Below are 26,724 nucleotides of genomic sequence, written 5' to 3' on the forward strand. Positions count from 1 at the left end.
ATTAGGCCAGTATTACCCTGATACCAAAACCAGATAAAGACACTACAAAAAAGAGAACTACAGGCCAGTATCTCTGAAGAACATAGATGAAAATTCCTCAACAAAATATTAGCAAACTGAATCCAACAATGAATCACACAAAATGATTTACCAGGATCAAGTGGGATTCACTCCTGTGATGCAAAGGTGGTTTACTATTCACAAATCAAAGAGAAGTACCACATCACCAAGAGAAAGGATAAAAACATATGATCATTTCAAAATATGCAGAAAAAGCATCTGATGAAATACAACACCCCTTCCTAATAAAAACCCTCAGCAAAATAGGTTCAGAGAGAACATATATCAACATAATAAAGGCCATAAATGAGAAACTCACATCTAACGCTATCTCAGTATTGAAAATCTGAAAGCTTTTCCCCAACAACAGGCAGAGGACAAAGATGTTCATACCCACTACTTTTATTCAGCATAGTACTGGATGCCCTAGCCACAGCAATCAGACAAGAAAAGTAAATACCAGGCATCCAAACCAGTAAGGAAGAAGTAAAACTACCACTATTTGTGGATGACATGATTCTCTCTCTCTCTCTCTCTCTCTCTATATATATATATATATATAAAACCCTAAAGACTCCATTGAAACACTACTAGAATTGATAAATGAATTTAGTAAGATCACAGGATACAAAATCAATATATAGACATCTATTCCATTTGTATACAATAATAATGAAGTAGCAGAAAGAGAAATTAAGAAAACAATTCCATGTATAATTGCACTAAAAATAGTATAATGTCTAGGAATAAACTTAACCAAGGAGATGAAAGGCCTGTATTCTGAAAACTATAAAACACTGACAAAAGAAATTGATGATGACACAAACAAATGGGAAGATATTCCATGCTCATGAACTGAGAGAACAAATACTGTTAAAATGTTGATACTCCCTAAAGCAATCTACAGAGCTAATGCAATCTGTATCAAAATATCAACAGTATTTTTCACAGAACTAGAGCAAATAATCCTAAAATTAATATGGAAACAAAACAGATCCTGAATAGCCAAAGCAATCTTGACAAGGAACAAAACTGGAGCTAACACAATCCCAGATTTCAAGATATACCAAAGCCACAGTTACCAGTAACAGTATGGTACTGGCACAAAAACAGACAGATAGATCAATGGAACAGAGCAGAAAGCCCAGAAATAAACCCACAGTTACATGGTCAATTAATCTCTGACAAAGGAGTTAAGAACATGCAATGGGAAAAGGTCTCTTTAACAAATGATGTTGGGAAAACTGGATAGCTACTTAAAAAGAATGGAACTGGACCACTTTCTTACATACACAAAAATAAACTCAAAATGGATTAAGGACCTAAATGTGAGACCTGAAACAATGAAAATCTTAGAAAAGAGCACAGCAGTAATTTCTCTCACACTGGCAGCAGAACAATTTTCAAGATATGTCTCCTAAAGCAAGGGAAACAAAAGCAAAACTAAACTAGTGAGACTATGGCAAAATTAAAAAACTTCTCTACAGCAAAGGAAATAGTCAACAGAACTAAAAAACCTACTGCATGGCAGAAGATATTTGCAAATGATATATCAAGTAAGGGATCAGTATCTAAAATACACAAAGAACTTACACATATTAACACCAGAAAAAAACAAATATTCCAATGAAAAAGTAGACTGGTGAGATGAACAGAGTATGAAGAGCACATACAGATGAACAACAGACACATGAAAAGATTCTCACTAACCATCAGGGAAATGCAAATCAAAACCACTGAGATCTTGCCTGACATCTGTCAGAATGGCAAAAATCAGAAACACACACACACAAAAACAAGTGCTGGCAAGGATGTGGAGAAAAAGAAACCTTCATGCACTGTTTAGTAGGAATGCAAACTTGTGGAGCCACTGCAGAAAACAATGTGGAGGTTCCTCAAAAAATTGAAAACAGAAATACTATATGATCCAGTAAATGTACTACTGTGTATCTCCCCAAAGAATATGAAAACACTAGTGTTTATTGCAGCATTATTTGTAATAGCCAAATTATGGAAGCAACCCAAATGTCCACCAATAGGGGAATGGACAAAGAATATGTGGTCTATATAAACAATATAATATCGTCCATAATAAAACTTGAAATCTTGCCATATGACATGATATGGATAGATCTACCGAATACAGGGCTAGGTGAAATAAGTCACGGAAAGACAAATACCTTATGATTCACTCTCACGTGGATTTAAGAAACAAAACAGAAAAAAAGACCAAAACAAGGGACAAGTATAGAGAACAAACTGGTGGTTAACAAATGGGAGGCGGGTGGTAGGACAGATGAAATACATGAAGGATATTGACAGTACACATATGATGAGCACTGAGTAATGTACAGAATTGCTGAGTCACTATGTTGTACACCTGAGTAACACTGTACTTAATTATACTGGGATGTAAAAACTTTAACTAAAAATTTAAAAACAAAAATCAATTGTCATTGAATATAGCAACTAAAAATCAAGGTAATTCGCCTTAAGTATTTTTTTTTAAATCTTTTCAATAAAGAGAAAACCATGTGACAAAATCCAACATCCATTTCTGATAAAAACTCAGTAAACTGGAAAAAGAAGGGAGCATTTTCAACCTAAGAAAGGTCATCTACAAAAAAACTACAAGGGGAAACATACTTAATAATGAAAGTGTGAATACGTTACTGCTAGGATTGAGAGCAAGGCAACAACATCTGCTTTCAGAACATCAATTCACATTGTACTGAAGGTTCTAGCCCATGCAACAGGGAAGTAAAGGTAAAATAAAATAATAACATCCAGGTTTGAAAGGAAAGAGTAAAAAATCTTTGTCTGCAGATATCAAAACTGTATCTACAAAAAAGCTACCAGAACAAATAAGTGCATCTACTAAAGCTGCACAGTATGGGTTAATATAAAAATCAGCTGTACTTTTACCAGCAATGAAAAATCAAAAAGATGTAAAAATGCCAATTTAATCATAGCTTTGTATGAAACATTGACAACCTAAATCTAAAATTTAAATGGAAGTAGAATGGACTTGGAATAGCCAAAACTACTTTGAAAATGAACACAGAAGGACAACTTATATTACCTGATTTCAAGACTCAGGATAAAATAGTAACGAAGACAATGTGGTACTGGCATGAAGATAAAGAAATCCATGAAACAGAAAAGAAAGTTCTGAAATAAATCCACAAAGATATGATCTTTTTTTTTTTTTTGGACAAAAATGCCAAGGCAATTTAATGGGAAAAGGATAATCTTGGCTGGAAAAACTGAGTAGCCATATGGAAAAACAGAAACCACAACCCTTACTTCATACCATATAAAAAGATTCATTCAATATGGTATTTGGAATATTCACTTAATAGATGATTAATCAACAACATGAAGCAACATATAATATTAATACACAAAAGTTGATACATGCAAAGTTATGCCTAGTGAAAGAAGCCATACTCCTTTCTCAGTTCATTCCATTTACCTAAAACTCTACACTGTGTAACTAATATACAATCAGAACATATCAGTGGCTGTCTAAGAATGGAGTAGGAAGAGAGAAAACTTTCTGGGCATGTACATTGTGATGAAGGTTTCACAGGTTTGCATGTCCAAATTCATCAACTTTAAATATATGCAGTTTATTGTATATCAGTTTACTTCAATAAAGATGTAAATATTTTTCCTCATATTTTCTAATTAAAATCAAAGGATATACACTGTACCACAAAGAGTTAAAAACAAAATATGGATAAGGTGTTTTAGAGTAGTAGTCCAAAAGAGTTTATAGAAAAAGTCCTAGAAAAAGTTACAAGAATTATTGAAAAAAATTCTACCACTGTTCATACTAGAATAGTACAATTACTGGTAATGATTCTTCTTTTTTATATTAATTGTATTTCTATTACAGTTTGTATTCTTTTGGTAGTAATTAGCTTTATTTATTTTTTTAATTAACACAAAAATATGTGAAATATGAACCCAGGAAAAAGAAGGATCATTTTGTACCTGCACTGGGGAGCGAATTGTTATCTTCTTACTTCCTTCCACTCCATCAACTTGACAAACAATAGATCTTTCAACTCCAGACACTCTGTGTCTTACAGTGTACAGTCGCCGTCCCACTCTTGTTAAAGGAATTTTATCAGCAGTAGAGTGGTTAGCAGGTGCTATAAGGAATACAGTTGTAAAGTTTTTATTATTAATCATCATATATTAATCTTAGATGTTAAATCACAGATATAACAGATAGTTTCTTAAACTTGTAAATAACAGTCACTAAAGTTTTTAGATACAAGACCATAAAAAAGGGCTATTTCTTTGTATAACTTACACAAAGGACTATATTAAGAAGCTGCAATACATTCCCAAAGCATTCATCTAAAATCTTCAAAGCAAATAAATAAATAAATAATAAATAAATAAATCCTTCAAAGCACTTACCAAAAAAAAAAAAAATTAAGATTTTCTTTATTTATTTGACAGAGAGAGACAGAGAGAGAAGGAACACAAGCAGGGGGAGTCAGAGAGGAGGAAGCAGGCTTCCTGTCAAGCAGAGAACCCAACGCGGGTCTAGAACCCAGTACCCTAGGATCATGACCTGAGCTCAAGGCAGCCGCTTAGTAACTGAGCCACCCTGGCAAGCTCTCCCACCCCAAAATTTTTTTAATTGGAAAAAAAAAAGCTTTCATTCAGTAGTTTAACCTAAGTGAATAATATAAATGTTTTCAAACTAACAAGAGAAATTATTATAAAATATAAGAACACTGGTCTTCGGTTTGCTGTCATAATAACCAGAGCCTATTATCTGTAGGGAGTCACTGGCAATTTACCAAAGTAGCTGTAAAATTTCAGTTTTTCATTATTCCAACAACCTGTGATACTTTATGATCTCTAAGACCTGATTAAACAAAATTTAGACACATTTATTTAATATACATACTGCATTTTATTGGGGGTGTGAATTACTTATTTACATAGACACACCCCCAACTCCATAAAAATGTTAGTTCAAAAACAAGAGAGGTAAAATTGACAAGAGCAGTTCACTGACAATGCCTGGACAACACCTGAAATCTAGCCATTTTAACAATGGCAACATTTCCTGACCAGGAGAAAGCACTAGGTATCATCAGCCTTGGTACCCCTCCCCTATGTCTTTCATCTTTCAAATTCCCTCCCTTCTCCCCTAATTATTTAAATGTCAGAGTATCAGAAAGGGGTGTGGGTGAGGCTTTGGGACTAGGTAACTTCACAATGAATAAATGACAATGAAGAATTTTTTACTTTCATTTCTCGTGAAAATGAAACACTTCTGAGAATCACAAAGGACAAAAGAACAACCTTCCACTTCAACAGTCAGGAAATAAAAACCATTTACAAACCCAAATACCGTTACAGTGTGCCATTTTCATGACTTCAAACTTTATTTTTAATTCCTTCAACTGTAAAACTAGTGGAATATTACTGAATTATACAAAATGTGGTGAGAACAACAAAAAGCTGAGTAAGGAGAGGATCAAATCTTTTTCACCCCACAAATATGAAACGGTGCATTACCACATGGATAAAGTCACAATTTGAAATACAATATTACAGTGACAACAAGCAACCAAAGCCATGTAACAGTAAAAGCAAAATTCCAGACCTATTTGGAATGAGATTCAAAAACCTGTAAGATATTAAATAGGAGTAAAATGCAATGTAAAAATGGAACTTCCAAGAGATTAAATCCCAAGAAAATAATCCAACACTTACTGAGAAGAATGAAGAAGAGTTTACTGCTTAGGCTGGTCATTGCATTGAAATGATCATTGTCTTTAGTTCCCACATAGTCCATACTTAAACTCTCCTCATTCTTCAATATGTATGATTTTGCCAATGGAACGTTAAGTACACTAAATGAATCACTTGGTGAAACAGAGACAGTAAGTCCAAGAGAATTTAAAATCATAAATGGCGCTAGATCCCGTATGAAGACGGTTGAAGCTCCTGTGGCAGCTTCTGTAAATGCCTAATAAGGAAGAGTTATTGCAAATAAAATGAAAACTAAATGACAAGCAGAACATTAACAGATGTATGACTAATGACTAAGTTAATAAAAAACTTTTTGTTCAATGTTAAAAAAGGGTTAGCTCAGACTACTATACCAACACTTAAGGTTTCGAATTTCTTTTCTTACCTTGGCTAAATTATTTAACATTACAAGGCCACATTTGGATAATGTAATGTTTAGCTGGTCTTTTGAATGGAAAGTTATAACAGTTTTATATTCTGGCACTTTGTAATTTTCTTCTTCAGTATCTGACTCAACAATGGCCTTTTTTGCTTTCTTTTTCATCTAAAACAACACATAAATTACAGAAATATAAGGAAAATCTGTGCTAGGAACATATTACTCATTTTGCAAAGAAAAAACAAACTAGACAAATTCCAATAACAACATTATAGACAACAGTTAAGTTTTATCTGCCTTACTGGAATTGCTTGGACATCCACCAACTAAGGTCACACAGGACACGGGCAATATTAGAGGAAAAATACTTCTCATCCTCAATGATACTAAAATGGCACGCACAATTCAGAAGGAAAAATAAACCCTAAAATGACTAAATGCAGGTGCATCTGAATGAAAATTAAAAGTACATACTTCATAGCTCATGGACATTCAGAACAAGAAAAATCGTTTGGTTTATTAGTTGGTTTATTGGCTATGGGATAAAGACTAGAAATCCAGGGATTTAAAAAGTCCACAAACAGCTGCGCCAACAGTGCCATTAGAACCTATGACTCCTGAGAATCAGTACCATCTACCGCTTTTTAGAATTCACAGATCCACTGTCCAGGTATATTCTGACCTAAAAACACCAAAGAGTTCCTTTATCCAATCTTTTATCCGAAATATGTACATAGTAGCCTAATACAAAAAAGCCAGTAACTTCTGTTGTTGTATTAACAGGCTTTCAACCACTGAAAGTTTGTCAGCAGGTGACTGAATCATTATTTAGAGGAAGATATGTTAGCAATTCTTCAGTCTCCTGCTTTGAAGCATAATTTCATCCACCTAAAGGTCCTGATTCTTAGGATTACATGAATTTACAATGTATCTGAGAAACAAGTAAGAGTATACTTTCTTCTATATATACAGTCTTCTAGAGACAAAGGAAACTCAGGGTAGACAAGAGCCTACACAAAGATGCTGGGGGTATTTAACGCGGTGGTTCCAGAGCGACATGCCGCCTCTCCCACTTGGATAACAGTTCTTGAGGGACGGCTCTAAAGCTCTCTAGTCTCAGTTCCTTCACACGTTACAATGGAGTTAAAAACTCCAACTTCAAAGGGGCGTTGTCAGGGTTCAAGCAAAAGTACACTATCTAGAACAGGGTCTAGAACGCAATATATGTTACACAATTACTTGTTTTAGTACAGGAGGCGCTGGTCTTGGGTCTGAAAATTACATTCACAGGCCAAAGAGCGAAGTATGCGGCAAGGCTCATAATGAGAAAACTTGAACTTTGTTGTTACTAAAATTGAACTGTTTCATGGTATGCACTTTCTCAATTTTTGAAAAACATTTTCAGACTTCAAATGTACCTTGATTCCAAGATTCCATGGTCTAAAATCCTCAGTCTGATCAATTTCTAAGGGTTCAAGCAAAGGCTCCCATACACCAAACATTTCATTGTAATAATGCACCTGGAGAGAGAATTACATTTTGAAATAAAATATTCTTATACTTCCTAAAATGATCTTCCATGCTGTTTCCCACCACTACTCCCTTTGGCTCTGCTATTTCTTTATATAATAACTGTTCTCCGTGCCTTTCCTTAGCTTCTTATACATACTCCCTCAGCACTCTCCTCACCGGGCTAACTTTACAGTCTAGTCTTCGCAATTTAATCCAGATAAAACTCTCTTTAAAGCATCTTTCCTTGACTTCCCGACGGGCTAAGTATCAAAAACCATGTCCATTTATCATCTATTATTGACATTTTTAAAGAGATCTGACTACCTCTACTGATCTTTTTTAAATCTCTTGATGATGAATTACAACTCATTAAGTGCTTATTTATTTGAACTCTCAGAATCTTAGACATTCTAGATCATATCCTCCACAAAATATACAGAATCTAGCCAGAATTTCAAAATTTGAAACCTAGTTAGTCAGTTCTACCTCTATTAGTATATTTCTGTATCAACACACAAATAATTTACCAGCTCATACATTTTCGTATTAATACAAATTAGTAGAATATCCAACTAGTTTCCACTAAACATAAACTCGTAACTTAAACCAAGATTATCTTTGGGGATAAATCTATGTAGATAAATTCTGAAATAAAATGTATGTTGGTTCAAAACAAGTATCTCCCTTATAATTAAAGTACTCTCACAAAAATGTGAAAGATCTTTGTAGATACTCACGAAAGATAATGTACGCAAAGAAGTATGAGGCATATCCTAATTCTTTCTATTACTCTTTTAGAAGAGATTCAGAGATAGTCTATTATCCTTTTAAAGGAAAAAAGATACTCAGTTCTTTTTTTTTTAAAAAATATTTTATTTATTTATTTGACAGACAGAGATCACAAGTAGGTGGAGAGGCAGGCAGAGGGAGAGGAGGAAGCAGGCTCCCCGCTGAGCAGAGAGCCCGATGCGGGCTCTATCCCAGGACCCTGGGATCATGACCTGAGCTGAAAGCAGAGGCTTTAACCCACTGAGCCACCCAGGTGCCCCAAGATACTCAGTTCTTAAAAATAAGAATTTTGAATCTAGTCAACACTATTAATGTATCACTTTAAGTTGATAAAATCAATTGAAATATCCAAGTTAAATTTACATTACAATACTGTACACATTAAAACTATATCAAGGGCTTAAATTTGTATACTTTCTTCCAAAAGTATTGTGAGCCAACATTCATGTTTACAATAAACTTAATTAAAATATTTATGTGAGATACCAAAAATACTCCATGTGTAGCATTATTTGTTAAAAAATCGGAAAAATGCTGCATATACTTACTTCTAATTCAAGCTGACAGTAGAGATTTATCAAGGAACTCCAGTTTTTCCCTTCCCCTGAAAAACGTGACTTTGCCAACAGCATAGGCACTGTTCTATGACCAACTCCAGCTTCAAGAACTATAAAAATAGAATCAACGTTCACTTTAATCATCTCTCCTTTGAGTACCAATTCAGTTGTGGGAGCTTTGTTTTCAGTTTCATTTGGTTCTTCAAGAAACCACATTTTTAAATTCTTCGTATCCTTCTTTTCCCACAAATGAGCTGCAGAAGAAGTAGTTTCTGGTGGGATGGTATCCTTGGATGTATAAAGTGCTGATGTTATGGTAATCACAGTATTTATGATAACTGGAGAAACCTAAGGGGAAAAATTTAAACTAGTAAAAAAAATCTACCCAAACCACTTTAAAAAATTAGGTACTTCAAAAAACATTAAATATACTTGTTGAAGTATTGTGAAGAATTAATATTAAACTAATACCATCACCATGACATAGCAGATAGTTTATTGACTTCAAAAATTCTATAATTAATTTCAATTTTTTAAAAAGATCTATTTATTTTGAGAGAGGAACAGTGATTGTGCACATGCGCACAAGTTCAGGAAAGGGCAGAGGGAGGAGAGAGAGAATCTGGAGTGGAATCCCAGCTGAGTGCGGAGCCTGATGTGGTGCTTATCCCCATAACCCCAAGATCACAACCTGAGCCGAAGGGCCAGATGTTGAATCAACTAAACCACCCACGTGACCCTAATTTCAATTTCTAAAATATTTACCTGGATCTTACAGATATTAAACTGATCAAGTGTTAAGTTCAACTATGTATACCATAGGAATATTAGATGTTAACTAAAGAAGAAGTCCTACAACAAAAATAAAATATACAATACTCAAATGTGTATTAAATAATACACTGTGAATAATGTGTCACATAAAAATACTTTCAAAAACATAACTGCTTCATTTTTTGCTTATTTAACAATTAGAAGATGATATAATAATTTCTTATTTCTAGGTTTTACTACATTTTTAAAAGGTGCCCTAAATATATGAATAACTGATTACATTTAACTTACCTTTAGTGTGAGGGACTTTACTGATATATCAATCACTTGTGGATCTGTACTTATTTGAGTAGCTTGATAGAACAAGTCACAGGGCTGCAAAACCTAGGAGAGAATATTTAATATCACCAAATTAACAGTGTTCTAAAACAGTTTTATGTACAGACATTCCTAGAAATAGCTATGTTAAATAAACAATTTAAAGTTCCTTTTTAAAAACAGAAGTGACCCTAACACAATTATCTTTTATTCTTATCATTTCTAATAGAAAGTATTAACAATAGCAACAATATTAATAAAGCATAGTTAAGTGAAAGATCTTAAATATGCTTAAATACACAAAACCCCATAAAACTTGTATTATGTATTTTATTTTACTTCATATAATAAAATTTTTTCCATTACAAAGTTGAAACAAAATAACTTATATAGGAAAAGCTATCAAAGATAAGGAAAAAATTACAAATACCTTAGATTTACTAAGTAATTCTTTCTTAAAAAATTATTTTTATTAACATATAATGTATTCTTTGCCCCAGGGGTACAGGTCTGTGAATCGTCAGGCTTACCCATTTCACAGCACTCACCGTAGCACATACCTTCCCCAATGTCCATAACCCAACCACCCTCTAAGTAATTCTTAATATAATCATAAACGAACTGAAGTTTTCTCTGTGGTAGAATTCTGCCCTCCAGCCTCTAAACACTCATGTTGCTCTCAAGTGCAAAACATACTCACTCACCTCCTCAGGTTTCTAATAGCCTCCTCCCATGAGAGCCCCAACTCTAAAATCTCATCATCTGAATCTGTTATCTCATCATATAGGATCTCATCTTTATGCAAAAGTCCAAGGTCTCGTCTGTTATCAGCTCAAGGTCTAAAATCTAAATCTGGCACAGGTACGGATGAAGTACCTGGGTATAATCTATTAAGTGAGGCTGCTGGGGCACAGCCTCTTTTTTGCCGATCTGTGAAAGGAAGAGGAGTTATCGGCGCCCATCCTCCCAACACAGAATGGTGGGGCAGACACAGGATAACAATTACAGATATTCCAGGTTAAGTGGGGAAAACGGAAGGTAAAAAGAGATCACTAGCCCCAAGTAAACTGAAACCCAGCCAGGTACACTAGTTTCTTGATATCGTTTCAAAGACTAGGAACAACTGTCTATGGCTGTCACCTCTACTGTCCCAATCACCCTTCCTTTGCTAGAAAAGGTAGCATAAACTTGTAACCAAGTGGTTTCATCATCCTGCTTCCTTGCCAGCAGAATTTCGGGGTCCAAAGAGTCACTCTTCATTTTGTACCTTCTGTCCCTCCCAGTCCATGCTGGCAGTGTTCCTGCTAAAATCATTTTCTCAAGAACCTTGAGGGCCTTCTGTAAATTTTACAGTTTTATTCCATTAGACAAAAGCAATATCCACTGATCCTTTCTGAGATAATCGTGGTCTCCTGCTGAGATAGCTAAAGAATGACACCTTTATGATTCCTAGATGCCTCCAGTGTGATTGAGATCTGTGAATCACATACTATTCTCTTGAAAGGGCCCGCTGTATGTCTAAACACTATGATTTTTGGACCTAAGATTTAGCAAAAGTTTATACAATCATACAGTCTTTTCTCTATGCTACACATTTGGGAGCTATTTCTGATTTTTTAGCATTTTCTGCCATTTGGAAGTCTAAGAAATATCAAAATCATAAAGTCCTGGTTCTCTGGGTTTTTTTGTTGTTGTTGTTTTGTTTAACTGTTCTTCCTCCATTCATTTCTCTGCTCTAGCATTTTATTATGAACAGTAAGAAATCAGGCAACATCTTCAAATCAGGCAGCTTAGAAATCTCCTTAGCTATATATCCATGTTTGTCATTTACGAGTTCTGCTTTCCAGACAACTACAAGACACAATTTGCAAAGTTCTTTGTCACTACATTTGAGGGCATCCCTTTAGTTTCCAGTAACACACCCTTCACCTTCCTTGTAGGCCCTCTTGGTAGCATCACCAATGGTCATATTCCTACCAAGAGTCTGTTCAACACAACTGAGGCTTTGTCTATCAATCTCTGTAAAACTCCTTCAGATTCTGCATACTGCCCATTCCAAAGCTGCTCCCTCATTGGAAATAACTGCTACAACAGCATCTTCCTCCTGGTACAAACACCTGGATTTGTTTTCTATTGCTGCATAACAAATCAGTATGAACCCAGTAACTTAACACAAATTTATTATTTCCCTGTCTTCATGGGTCAGGAATCTTGCTGAAATCAGGTGTCAGCCTCCTTGTTATCCTCACCTGAAGGTCTAACTAGAGAAAGATCTCCTGAGCTCCTTCAGGCTGTTGGTACAATTCATTTCTTTGTGGCCCCAAGACTGAGATTGATTTTCATTTACTTGCTAGCTGTTGGCCAGAGACTGCTTTCTATTCCTACTAGTCATTCACAAATTCTTGCCATGTGGCCTTCTCCCCAGTTTGCTCCTTCAAGGTCAGCAGGAAAGCATCATTTTAACCTAACCTAAAAATTAGGTTAGGCCCACCCAAACTCTCTTTGATTAACTCCAAGTTAACTAATTAGCGACTTATATATTTATTAACCCTATACACATTTAAGAGAAGACTATACTAGGCACATGCAACAGAGAATAGAAATCTTGGGGGCCATCTTAGAGTTCTGCTTATACTGACAATGAGGAATAAACCGGGAGGGGGGGGGAATGACATCCAAACTCACTCCCCAAAGAAATCACATTAAAATCTACCATTATTCTAATAACATTAGCAAGATCAACTGGTATATAACTTAAATATTTAGTGTATTATTTCTCTAAACTTCAAGGACAAAATTATAACTACTTTATAATACATGATCCAAGAGTTTCAAAATAAAATTTGTGTTATCTATCTTACAAAGGACAAAACAAAATAAAAAAATAATATATATATGAAATTTTTTCTGTACCTTGGAAACTTTTCATAATAACCCCTCCCCAAAATAAGTACAAAGGTATATGTTTATCTTTACCCAATTGCTTTATTTTCAAGTCTAGTTATTAAAGATTAAAAATGTAGCTGGTTATTAACAGTAAATGTTAATGTGTTTATGCCAAAACTACATTATAGCCAAGTTGTGACACAGTCCTGAGGAACTTAATGATGTAAAATCATTTCTTAAAATGGAACTGTTTTCCTAGTATTATTTGTCCACTAACTTATCAACTTATCAAAATGTATGTGGCCAAACCTGCTAGTTGGCCATAAATACACCTCTCAAAATTCCCTACAATCATAGAAGTTTCCCTTAACACATGGTTACCCAGCTAAAGATCTCCTTCTCTAGATTTCTATTTCCATCTGTGAAGGAAGCAACTTGTAGCACACACAGTAATAATCCATCTACAAGTTGAAAGTGATGTTTAAAAAGTCTGTTTCAAAGCAGAAGCAAGCTACCAAGGCAACCTTGCAAAGTCCCCAAGTGGGGGGCAGAGGGTGGAGGGGGAAGGCAGAGATAGGAGCAGAGTAGTTCTCTCAAAACTTGGAAGTGATTTACCTTCATGTTATTTGTCAAATTCTTTAGCTGTATACTAAGTAGAAGGCTACTGCTAGGTACAGTGTAATGGTCAGCAATTTCAAAATGGTCAGCAGAATGGGACCAAGAAGAAAAAAATCAATTTCTTTGATCAAGTAGATTAAGTTACATCCTAGGAATACCCAGCAGCAATATGTAAAGAATCTTTTAAATGTAGTTTAACCATGCTAACAATGTAGTTAACCAGGGGGTGGGGGGGTGGTACCTCTTGTTACAGAAGCCTACCTAATATCCTAATACAGCATTTCATACCTAGAAGTTGGCACCACTGTAACAAAGTCTAAATATCTGACTGATTTAGCAAGTGAATGGACACGGGCTCTTTTAAAATGAGAGAGGACACATCAACTATCTCCATTTGACCTCTATCTGTACTTTCTAAATGATTAAGTTTTTCTTTCCGTCTTATTTCTTAACTCAGGCAAAAGACCCTGGTGGCAAAGTATTCCCTGATGGGCTAAAACCATCTCTCAAGCAGAGAGGACTGCCCTGAGCCAGCAAGACCCCATGTGACTGACCCCAGGAAAATGATCGACCTGACCTTTACCACCCACCTGCATGGACCCACCAATCTCTGTCGCGCTTCTTCCTTATATAAACCTAGAAACATTTTTGGCACCTTGGAGACAATCTTTGAGATACTGGACCCTTGTCTTCTCAGTGTTGGCCTCACTGAAATAAATTCTTCATTTCCCGCCACTCATGTGTCTGCCTTTGGATTTTGCAAGCAGCCAGTGGCCAAGCGCTATCTGTTTGGGACCCCAGAGCCAGGTGCTTTGCACCCCTGGCCTTCTGGTTACAAAAATACAAAGCTAGGGGCGCCTGGGTGGCTCAGTGGGTTAAGCCGCTGCCTTCAGCTCAGGTCATGATCTCAGGGTCCTGGGATCGAGTCCCACATCAGGCTCTCTGCTCAGCAGGGAGCCTGCTTCCCTCTCTCTCTCTCTCTCTGCCTGCCTCTCCATCTACTTGTGATCTCTCTCTGTCAAATAAATAAATAAATAATCTTAAAAAAAAAATACAAAGCTAATGACTTTAACAATGTCAGAGCAAAATATTTGGTGAAGCTGCTACTGGTGATATCTAGAAAGGCAGACAATGTGTTTTAGAAAAAAGTCAACTGCCAGACAGGTTTGGAATTTAGAAGGCTGCTATTTATTAATTCCTTCATCCTGCTGTTTGCAAAGCCCTATAAGAGAAAAGAAAATACTGAGGAGAGTTCGACTCTAAGGAAGGGCCACAGCAAGAGATAAGACTGCAGCTCCTAGTCTTTTTCTGGCAGTCTCCATTAAAATCAAATATGGGAACTAGCCCATGACAAAAACAACAACAAAAAAAATGAGAGTACAGATGATGCCCCCCTTGCCCAGTCCTATTTACTAAGTCTGGATGAAGGTAGACTATAGAGATTAGTAAATAAAATGGGAGTTTTCTAGAATAAATGAATGGATGCATTCTTTTTTTTTTAAGATTTTTTATTTATTGATTTGACAGAGAGAGATCACAAGTAGGCAGAGAGGCAGGCACAGAGAGAGAGGAGGAAGCAGGCTCCCTGCAGAGCAGAGAGCCCGATGCGGGACTCGATCCCAGGACCCTGAGATCATGACCTGAGCCGAAGGCAGCGGCTTAACCCACTGAGCCACCCAGGCGCCCGGATGCATTCTTTTATTATGGTTGCTTATACCTGGAATTACCCAGAACTAAACTAAATGTTTAAGGAATGAAAAACTGCCTAAGAAACTATTATCAACCATGCAAAAGTCTTTTGTTAATTCACCTGCTACAACAATCTCCAAGTAACTGGCTCAGTAGGAAGCAAACTGTGAAACAGGGCAGCTCCCCAAAAAAGGCAATAGCCATTTCAGATGTGTCTACAGAGAATAATTGCTTAAAAAAAAAAAAAATCTTTTAGAGGAGAAAGCTGGCGCCACCTGAGCAAATGACCATGTTTTTCCATGGGAGTGAAAACGGAAGACTCCAACACCGGCTCGCCCAGGAGCCTGACTCTGTTGCAAGAGCTGCAGGTTTTCACATTTCTGCTCAGAAGAATGTGACAATCGTTACGGATAAGTGACTACCAAGCGCTCCCCATTCTAACTTTTCTGAATGCGTTTTTAAACTGCAGTTATCCTGCCCTTACGCCACCATCATACAGAGGTTGTGTGTGTGGTGATGGAGTGTTTGCTGAAAAGACACGACTTACGCGTCTATTGGTTAATAGATTATCAAAAAGGAGAAGTCATGGCAGACTGAACAAAGAAAGCTGTCACCTAAAGATTCTGGACTTTGAGACTGCAGCCCTTAAGGAAGAGATGAACAAGTTCTACGGGTGAGAAAATACAAATATGAATTATTTGTGTGGACAAGGGAAGAGACCTCTGAGTGGACCGGTAGGGCAGGACCTCTAATTGCTATCTGGTATTTCCTCGTCAGGAGCAAAATGGAGTCTCTCACTTCAAGTAGGAGCCTGTGCGAAGCAAGGGCTTGAGCAGTTAAGGTACTGCAGCTGTGATAGATCACCGGAACTGACGTCAGCAGACACCCCAGAACTGAGAAGGAGCAGGACCAGAGGAGGTCTGCAGAGACCCAAAACTGACTAAACCCCTTTGAAAGGGGACAATTTGGGCAGTAAACTGTCAGGCTCTTCAGACCTGACCCCCTACGTCTGACCACTTTAAAAAGGCAATTTCTGCGAAGGCTCTGCCTGATTGATCTCCAAACAGAATGGAGATCCTTCCCTGCTTGAACATCAGAAGCAGTAAGTGCTGAGAGCTGACCCAGACCAGACAGTGGCCTTGTCTCAACTTTGTGCCCACAGACTGACTTCACGTTTGGCTCATTAACTTCTGCTATTGTGTTTGTTGTGTGATTTGTCTTATGCCCTGCTTGGTGTGCTATGTAAGAAGCCAAGTTTAATCACATGGTGAACTGTCACTGAGTCTGGAATCCTGAACCTGCTTTCTAATTGTGATTTAACTTTGCTTTATGATTAAATAAAGCTGACACCGTGGAAAGACACAACTCGTGTGTGCCTTCTCAGGGTGCTCAAGACCATCCTCTTCTCTTCTATAGAAATAAAAGTTACCTGAGTACAAGGTAGCTCAGAAAAAAAGACCACATTTCCCTTTGTGTGTGTCATAAAGCTAAGTTCAAGTTGTTAAAAAGAAAACCAGAGGATCAAGATGGAGTAACGTATGCTAGGCTAAGTCACTAAACTTAATACCTAGCCTAACTGCGGTTTCAACCTCCCCTGGAAATGCAGTCTTAAGTCAGTCAAGAATTTTTTGGCCTGCACCAATGAGGTAATCTGTCACATGGACCCTTCTCTATCCCCAAAAGGAAGATAAATTAATCCACCAAGAAGACTCCCTCTTTGGGCACCTGGGTGGCTCAGTGGGTTAAGCCGCTGCCTTCAGCTCAGGTCATGATCTCAGGGTCCTGGGATCGAGTCCCGCATCAGGCTCTCTGCTCAGCAGGGAGCCTGCTTCCTCCTCTCTCTCTGCCTGCCTCTCTGCCTACTTGTGATCTCTCTCTCTGTCAAATAAATAAATAAGTAATCTTTAAAAAAAAAAAAAAAGAAGAAGACTCCCTCTTTTCTCCCTAAGGGAACATGACCTTGTCCGAGACAATCCTTTCTTTTGCTAATAACTTCCTTGCCCCGTCCTCCTTCCTAATAAGAATCTTCATTTTATATAACTCCTAGGAGCTTCTATTTGCTAGATGGGATGCAGCCAAATGCATGAATTGCTTAATAAAGCCAAGTAGATCTTCAAATTTACTTGGTCAGATTTTGTCTTTTAACAAAGCCAAATGTACAGACAGAAGAAATATATGTAAGATTTCTATATTTTAACATAAAAGAGAATCTGTATCCCCTCCATTTCTTTTCTTTTCTTTCTTTTTTGACAAAAAGAGAGAGATCACAAGTAGGCAGAGAGGCAGGCAGGCAGAGAGAGAGGGGGAAGCAGGCTCCCTGCTGAGGAGAGAGCCCAATGCAGGGCTCGATCCCAAGACCTGAGATCATGACCTGAGCTGAAGGCAGAGGCTTAACCCATGAGCCACCCAGGTGCCCTTATATTCCCTCCATTTCTATTTCCTTCTTTCCTAGTGGTGAACCATAGGTCTTGCAAACTAGGACAATAAACTCTCTTGTATCCTAATATATGCGTACTTACTTATGACAAAATTATAGCTTATATTTCAATGTTGATGGTATTTATGCTTCTAGTACTCCTTGCAGAAGTCTATATACACATTTTATAAGTGTTCTATATGAGCAGTAGCAGTAGTAGGTAGTTGAAAAAGATGTCTTTGAAGAAATAAACTAATCAGTTATGAAGAGGTGCAAAACCAAGAGGCTACCAGAGAGTAAAACAAAAATGTGATTTTTTTCAAGGCAAATGGCTGAATGTTCAAATAACTTATATGTAGAAAAGAAAAAAACAGGGACAACTTGGTGGCTCAGTCATTAAATATCTGCCTTCAGCTCAGGTCATGATCCCAGGGTCCTGGGACCCAGCCCTACGTTGGGTTCCCTGCTGAGCAGGGAGCCTGATTCTCCTCTCCCTCTGCCCCTGCTTGTGTTCCCTCTATCACTGTCTCTCTCTCCGTTAAACGAATGAATAAATCCTTAAAAAAGAAAAGAAGAAACATATCTGAGCCAAAATCTCCACATAGGAGAAAAATACTTAAAATAATAAAAGTGAAACAACAAAGCGAACAACTAGTAGAAAGTCTCAAAGGCCTAAGAGAATTCAACTGAAGTGGTCAGAAAGCCAGAGTAAGAAAAACACATCTTAATACATACCACACTGAGGAGCACCTGGAGAAAGAGAAGAGTTTCACAGCTGGAGTAATAACCATCTAGACTAGGCTCACGAGAAGAAAGAAAGGTATTTTACAGAGAAAGGCTGGAAAGTATGTAGGTAGTTTTCTAAAGTGGTATATACTGAATCCAAAATAGTTTACGATTAAGCAGATAATGAAAGAGTAAACTCACCGTAGTGATTTTGCCTTTTCTCTTGACTGGAAGGAATGGGCATGCTCTCACTTGAAGATCTTTAATGGCAGCAGTCATTGTATTGTTCTCAAGGTCACCTTTCCAACAAATTTCACATTGTGTTGTAAGGACTAAGGCAGGAGCATCACTTCTTGTCATATCAGCCACAAACACAATTTCGGGATTTTTAATAATAATATTAATTTCCCATTTGTCTGATTCTTGTACAGGTACTAAACAGAAACAAAAATATGTTCACATTTTAAAATATTTATAGATCTTTGTTTTACATATTATTTACGAATAATTATTTCTGAGAAAATGTTTTTTCATTCCAAGTAAAAAAATAAAAGAATCTTAGATCCCAAAGGAATCTACTGCAATTCTCTTAAGAATTGTAAGAGTTCATGATGCTATAGTCTCCAGAACATTTAAAAATGTGGGGAGAAAAACTCTAACTAACTAACTAATTCAGTTTCCAACTCTCAACTTGATACTACTTCTGCTCTACCATAAGGAATCTTTTACCACTATGTAAAAGATAGTGGAGAGCTATAAAGATAACAGAAATAAAGAACAGAATAAAAGAAGTAGTTAGAATATTATCTGTAATTATGTAGAAATAAAAGTAGAAATAAAAGAACAGAAATAAAGGAAGTAGTTAGAATATTATCTGTAATTATGAAAAGTAATGCTTGATTTGTTATTCTCCCTACTTGTTTTTGTCAAAAAAATTCTTTGAAATTGCTGCCTGTAGGGAATTCTATTTGTTTATATATTGTTCATAATTCGTGAACCCAACATATATTTACATCCTGAAAAATACACAAACTGCACATTCTACTGGAAAGCACATTTAAGTTTTCCTTTTACCAATGAAAAATAAAAATTTTAATTTAGTAATTCACTTAACCTCATCATCTAGAAAGGTAATCAATGGTGAGTGCTACTGTAGCACTTCAGTTACAGATCTGAAATATTTTAGCTAATAACTAACCTTCTTCCTTAGCAGTCCATGTTTGAACACTGGTTTCTACAGCAGTGCCTGTGGTGTAGGCCTCAAGAAAGACATTTGCAACTGTCAGCAGAAATTCCACACTTGCACAAATATACATCTCTTGAAGGACTAAATCACTTGTCCAACCATCTCTGACTTTTCTGTACTTTACATCCATCATGTCCTTTTTGTCAAACCCAACTGTCAGTCCTATCATTCTGAAAAACACAATAACAACAATTCATCTTACAAATAACCAAACACACCAACAAAAGGCAAAAGACCTCTTAACCATTTACTAACAGCAAACCAGCATTCTGAAGTTATTTCTCCCAGGAAGGTCACAAAGTATTCCAAATAACAGACTTAGAAACTTCTGGAGCACAACTGTTTCATAAACTAGGAAGTACATCTGTAAGAAATTAGAATCTCAGCATATTTGTCTTTTTAATTTTTCATGTTTTCCCTCAATTTTTCATGTTTACAACTTGCAGAGATCAATAATAATTTAAATAGAGATTAATTTAAAAATCCAATTTAATTGCACTATTTATTTCTACTTAACCAATTCACTGACCATCCAGTAAGAATAGCACATAAGACTGAGAACCACAACTCCATTAAACTGAAGTTCTGAAGATCTTGTGATGGACCCAGAAAACAAGCATGCAACTTCGGGAATATGTTTAATAAAATATCATCAACCATTTCTCAAGTAAAAAGTAAGAATACTATTACCTAGGAGTTGCCTTCTTGACATGAGGCCTTTTATCATCTAAAATACAGTTTTTTAATGAAAAGGAAGAAAATGTTGAGTCATCTGTATACATTTTTGCAGTGCTTATGATATTCTCCAACTTAAATTCAGCAAGTTTCAGAGAAGGATCACGAACATCTACAAAGGAAGTCTGTGGAAGAGGAAATCAATACAACTTTTACACAAAAACAAAGTCTAATACTTCTTTTAAGATATGAACTACCACCTTCTCTATCTCTATAGGGCTTGTTAATGAAAGGCCAAAAAAATTCACTTAAAATTTTATTTTTTAGGGGCGCCTGGGTGGCTCAGTGGTTTAAAGCCTCTGCCTTCGGCTCAGGTCATGATCTCAGGATCCTGAAATCGAGCTCTGCATCAGGCTCTCTGCTCAGCGGGGAGCCTGCTTCCCTCTCTCTCTCTGCCTGCCTCTCTGCCTACTTGTGAGCCCTGTCTGTCAAATAAATAAATAAAATCTTTAAAAAAATTTATTTTTTACATCACTGAGTTTAGGAAAGATAACTCATCTTAAAAGGGCAATGGTTAAACTTGGTATTAAAGTGAAATGATCATTAACATTTTTCAGAGGAAAAGAGACTCCAAAATACATACAAATTATTAACAACTGTTACTTTAATAATAAGCGTTCACTTCTATAATTTTCATCAAATGAGAAAATATTTTTTCTTCCTAACTCACCTGGTCAGGACCCGGACTGTACAGAACCATGGTGAGATAGTCGGTTCTGAAGCTCATATTCAGTGTTGTCTTAACTTGAGAGGCCTGTGAATGGATTTCTACCACAGCAGCAGTCACTACAGTTGTTCCTTGGAAAAATTCAAAGTTATTGGGTAAAAAAAATCAAGAAAGGTAAAAATCATGAAAATAGGTTTTAATAGGTTTAGCAGAATTTTCAACTAAATATGTAGAGAATAATGTTACTCAAGAAAAGAATAAAGATTAGAAAATTCAGAAGTTGAACTCAGTAATGCCCAGCTTGGGATTCTTTCCATGATAGCTTAGGAATATTAATTAACACTTGGTGCCTCCATTTCCATTTTTGTAAGGTGAGACTAACAGAACTAACCACTGGGTTTGTTTTGGAGATTAAGTGGAAGAGTATGTACAAAATACTTATGAGACTACCTGGTGCATAGTTTAATATTTAAATTTTACTTCAAAAATTTAAAACCAAATAAGATACCTTAGATATTTTAAACAACTGTCACACTGAAAAGAAGAATCCAAAATTCCTTTTTTTCTGCATTCTACATTTTGGGTCAAGGCATTATATGTACACGGAATATATTAAATGAGCTTTTTATTTAAAATACAGCAATTACTTATTCTCACGGTAGCCAACTCCACAGATCAGTGCCACTACGTAACTTATTTTTAATTTAGGTAAAATTTATATCAGTAAAATAAGTTGATAGCAACTGAACAATTTAATGAGATTTTGTACATCCACACTACCAACACTCCCATTAAGATTACTAAATATTGGGGCGCCTGGGTGGCTCAGTGGGTTAAAACCTCTGCCTTCGGCTCAGGTCATGATCCCAGAGTCCTGGGACTGAGTACCACATCGGGTTCCTTTGCACCACAGATCCTGCTTCTCCCTCTGCCTGCCACTCTCCTCGCTTGTGTTCTCTCCCTCTCTCTGATACATAAATAAAATCTTTTTTAAAAAAAGTTTTGGCTTTCAAATAGGTCTTTCATCCATCTCAAATTAATTTCTGTTATGGCATTAAGGGACAAGCTTCAATATTTCCTGTTAAGAGGTTTATCCTTTCCCTATTGACTAGTCTTTGTTGTTGAAAATCAGTTGACTCTACTTGTGGGTTTTCTGGACTCTTCAGTTTTACAAATCTGTCTATGCTAACTTGTTTTAGATTTACTGCAAATTTTGAAAGCAGAGAGTATAAATTTTTGTCTTTCACAATTTTTTTTTTTTTTTGCCCTTTGTTTTGGGTTTTTTTTCCGGCTATCTAATCAAAGGCATTTTTACTTCTTTCTACTCTGTAGATGTCTTAATCCTCCTCCTGGCCTTATCACTCTGTCCATGGCTATTAGTTAACCTGGTATGATGACGATTCTGAACACTTTCTACTTATGCCCACTTTAGGGGGAAAAAACTTAACACTTCAGTATTAAGTATGCCTTTTAGATATTTCTAGTTTTCATCATAAATAGGTGCAGAATTTTGTCAAATGTTTTTTCTGCATCTACTGAGATATGATTTTTTCCCCTCTTTGTTAATTTGGTAAATTAATTGATTTTTGGCTGTTAAACCAACTTTTGCATTTTGAGATAATTCTCACCTGGTCAAGATGAATATCTTATATCCTTATTGCTGGATTCAGTATGTTAATATGTTGTTAAGAATTTCCATGTCTGCATTCATGAAGGATATTAGTGTGTGAAATTCTTTTTTTTTTTAAAGACTTTTTATTTTTTTAACCATGGTAATGCTGGCTTTAGAAAATGGCCAAGGAAGCGTTCCCTCCTTTTATTTTCCAGAAGAGTTTGTGTAACACATTATTTTGAATGTCAATATTTAATAGAATTTATCATTAAAATTCAATTCCTTTAACAGATACAGGGCTACTCGGACTTCTTATTTCTTCTTATGTCAACTTTGGCAACTCTGTCTTTTCCAGAAAATTTGTCCATTTCAAACAAATTGTAGAATTCACTCTCACAAAACAATCCATAATAGTCCCTTATTGTCTTGATAGCAATCTGCAATATCTATTTAATTCTGATACCGATAATTTGTTCTCTCTCTCACTCCTTTGTCCTATTAAGGATTCATAAACTTTATTCATTTTTTCCAATGAAAACAATCTTTGACTTTGCTAATTTTCTCCACTGTATGTCCACTTCTCTTCAATTGATTTGTATTCCTATCTGTAATACTGCTTCCTTTTATTTACTTTGGATTTAATTTGCTCTTTTTCTTCTACTTTCTCCAGGCAAACCTTTAATCTTTTTAAACTCTGTTCTATCCTCACCAAATCCCTTACAGCTACAAAGTTCTTTCAGCAGTGCTTTAATCGCATTCCACAAATTTTTATTAGATTTTATGTTCATTACCTTCCAGTTTAAATAATTTCCTAATTTTCTTTGTCTTTTTTAAGATTTTATTTATTTATTTGACAGAGAGTGAGATCACAAGTAGGCAGAGAGGGAGGGAGAAAGGCAGGCGGGGAGAGAGGGGAAAGCAGGCTCCCTGCTGAGCAGAGAATCAGATGTAGGCATCAGTCCCAGGACCCTGAGATCATGACTCTGAGCTGAAAGCAGAGGCTAAACCCACTGAGCTATCCAGGCACCCCATTTCCTTGTCTTTTTTTCACCTACAGGTTACTTAAAAATTGTTTAATGTCCAAGTATTTCAAGCTTTTTTAACATCCTGACTGACTTCTAAGTGAATTCCATATGACCAGAAAACTTCATTGTCCCCAGAATGGTTTACGCTTGTGACTATTCCAAGAGCCCGTTAACAAAAAATGAAAAAAGTGCATTCTGCAATTACTGAGTGTAGTATTATACTAACGTCAGTTAGGTGGTTTGTTAACAGTGTTCAAATGCTTTGTATTCTGATTTTTTTTTTTTAATTTTCTATCAACTACTAAGAGTGGTACGCTAAATCCACAACTGATTCTGTGTATGTATATTTCTTCCTTCAGTTTTGTCAATTTTTGCTGCATGTTTTGAAGTTCTGTTACTAGTTACATTTAAAGTTGTTGGATCTTTTTTGTGAATGGATCCCTTTATCATTGTTAAAAAAAAATACGAACTTGTAAAGAAACATTTCTGAGTTCACCAGGAGAAAATGAAGCCTACTAGGATTATTTTCATGGTATATAGGAGGTATAGCTAAAATTGTAGGGGTGATAATGTTACTATGACTACATTTAAAAAGTAAAGTTCTGGGGCGCCTGGGCGGGTCAGTCAGTTAAGCATCTGCCTTTGGCTCAGGTCATGATCACTGAGTCCTGGGATCATGCCCTGCACTGGGTTCCCGGCTCAGCAGGGAGTCTGCTCCTCCCTATGCCCTTCCTTCATCCCACTCGTGCTCTTTCTCACTCTCTCTCAAATGTATAAATAAAATCTTTTAAGAACAAAAAAATAAAAAGTAAAGTTCTTACTACTTAAATATCAATTAAAGATATAACATCCGAGATTTGCTTTAAAGTCATCTAGTGGGGGTGGGGGAAAGAATATGCAGACTTGAGGCTGTGATAAGGCAGCCACATGATACCAGTTGCTGAAACTGTGTTGATGGGTGTGCGTGGATTCATTCCTTTATTCCTTCCACTTTGGTGTATGTGCAAACTTCAAGAAAATTATTAAAACAATAATGTACTTAAATGTCTATTTTTCTTTTATTTCAGACATTATCTTTACACTCCCCACTACTTAAGTCCTTACCACTTCCTCTATCTGTCCTATCTTCCTATCTTCCAGCTTTGGTCAGTTATGTCTTCATCTCTACATTAACATGGTTAATAACCTTTACGTTCTTATTTACACAGTAAGATTTCTCCCTTCTTAGGAACCAAAAACATGTCGCCTTTTCCATATCACTCACGTAATGTAGTTAATTATTCCCTCATTCCACATATTATATGAAATTTATACTATTTTTTAAAGACATTCTTCCACTTTACAAAATTTTTCTTATGGCTTTCTGAATTCCTCTGTAATGAATAGCCCAATAAAACAGAAAATTTTGGGATTCCTGTTCAATGCACTTCTGGATAGGCCCAATGTTTCTGGATCCCATGTGTCCTTTTTCCTGGATTCCTTGTTTCACTAGGTTAAATTTTCAAACAAATTTATTTAGGAATGAGTATGAAAGAAGTAAACTTTGAGTCACTAGAAATTTGAGAATTATTGTGTTTTCACATTTTATGGTTTGACTATATATAGAATCCTAACTTCAAAATCATTTCCTTAGAAATCTAACTATAGTTCTCCATTATTTTATCATCCATCTACCCTGTCCCATTGAGTTTTGTTCATGGCAATCTGATTCCAATCACTTTTTTCCCAAGCCCCTAGTAAACAGCTTGCTTTTGTTCTGAAACTAAGAATCTGATCTTTGTTGTTCTGACATTTCATGAAAATGTGTTTGCATGGGCAATCTTTGTTTATCCCATCTGCTTGAAACTTATTAGATTTTTTTATATCCAAGAATTTATTCCCATATTTATTTACCTCTAAAGATTTTCTTCTATCATTTCTTTGAAAGATTCTTCTCTTCCATTTTCTCAGTTATTTCTCCTAACACACTTATTATTTGGGATTTTGCAACTTTTTGAAAGGTCTATACTTCATAAATTTTATCTCATTTTATGTCTCTGTGGCTTATTTTTCTGCTGTGTCATAGGCGATTACATCAACTATATATTCCAACTCAGTACTTACAATTTAACCTCATAGTTACTGCATTTGTTCTGTTTCAAAATTTCACCAGTCATATTTAGTCATATTCAGTCATATTTTACTTGATAGTCATCAAGTATAAGAACTCTTTCTTATCTTGAGAGGGTAGAAAATAGTAAGGGTAAGCTACAGTTTCTATATTCTCAAAATCCTCTGATTATGAATTAGCATTTGTTTACATTCTTGTTACCTGAATTATTTCTGTTTCACTAAGAAAATAATATTCAGTTATCCTGGTTTCCTTTATGATTAACTTCTTGCTATTTTCTTAACCTAACGGTGAATATTTTAACAATAAAGGACTGGGCTGATTATTCTATCCAGTAAGAACAGAGTTTCATGTAAAGTCCTAAGTGTAGTGTTAGGACTCTCCCTGAATGGAAGAGGTGTGTATTATCTCAGGGCTTTGCAAGAAGGTCTGGTAGAGGGGCGCCTGGGTGGCTCAGTGAGTTAAGCCTCTGCTTTCGGCTCAGGTCATGATCTCAGGGTCCTGAGATCGAGCCCTGCATCGGGCTCTCTGCTCAGCAGGGAGCCTGCTTCCCCCTCTCTCTCTGCCTGCCTCTCTGCCTACCTGTGATCTTTCTCTCTGTCAAATAAATAAATAAAATCTTTAAAAAAAAAAAGAAGGTCTGGTAGATTAGTAAGTGTCATTTGGAGAGAAGGTTTGAGGATCCCCTAAAATGCCAGAATGAGAACTCTATTCTTACAAAGCATAGTCCTCCCAGCAACCTTAACGGACTCAATTCTCTCTTATGTGCTGTTGCTAAACTTAGAACCCAGTCAGGTTCCACATACCACATTAAATCA

General features: G+C 36.1%; 1 protein-coding gene across 4 annotated transcripts in view; it reads right to left on the reverse strand.

Annotated features, from left to right (window-relative positions):
* Window positions 1–26,724, reverse strand: part of VPS13A (vacuolar protein sorting 13 homolog A) — a 240,558-nt gene that overhangs the window by 70,170 nt on the left and 143,664 nt on the right. For all 4 annotated transcript variants that reach the window (XM_044265853.1, XM_044265852.1, XM_044265856.1 and 1 more), the window contains exons 36-45: window positions 21,163–21,290; window positions 20,448–20,617; window positions 19,710–19,927; window positions 18,713–18,945; window positions 10,150–10,242; window positions 9,076–9,432; window positions 7,645–7,746; window positions 6,233–6,391; window positions 5,809–6,064; window positions 4,060–4,220 (exon numbers count right to left, since the gene is read on the reverse strand). In XM_044265853.1, the coding sequence (XP_044121788.1) occupies window positions 4,060–4,220; window positions 5,809–6,064; window positions 6,233–6,391; window positions 7,645–7,746; window positions 9,076–9,432; window positions 10,150–10,242; window positions 18,713–18,945; window positions 19,710–19,927; window positions 20,448–20,617; window positions 21,163–21,290 (1,877 nt within the window). The remainder of the gene's footprint in view (window positions 1–4,059; window positions 4,221–5,808; window positions 6,065–6,232; window positions 6,392–7,644; window positions 7,747–9,075; window positions 9,433–10,149; window positions 10,243–18,712; window positions 18,946–19,709; window positions 19,928–20,447; window positions 20,618–21,162; window positions 21,291–26,724) is intronic.

Source organism: Neovison vison, chromosome 9 (assembly GCF_020171115.1).
Source record: "Neovison vison isolate M4711 chromosome 9, ASM_NN_V1, whole genome shotgun sequence".
Lineage (NCBI taxonomy): Eukaryota > Metazoa > Chordata > Mammalia > Carnivora > Mustelidae > Neogale > Neogale vison.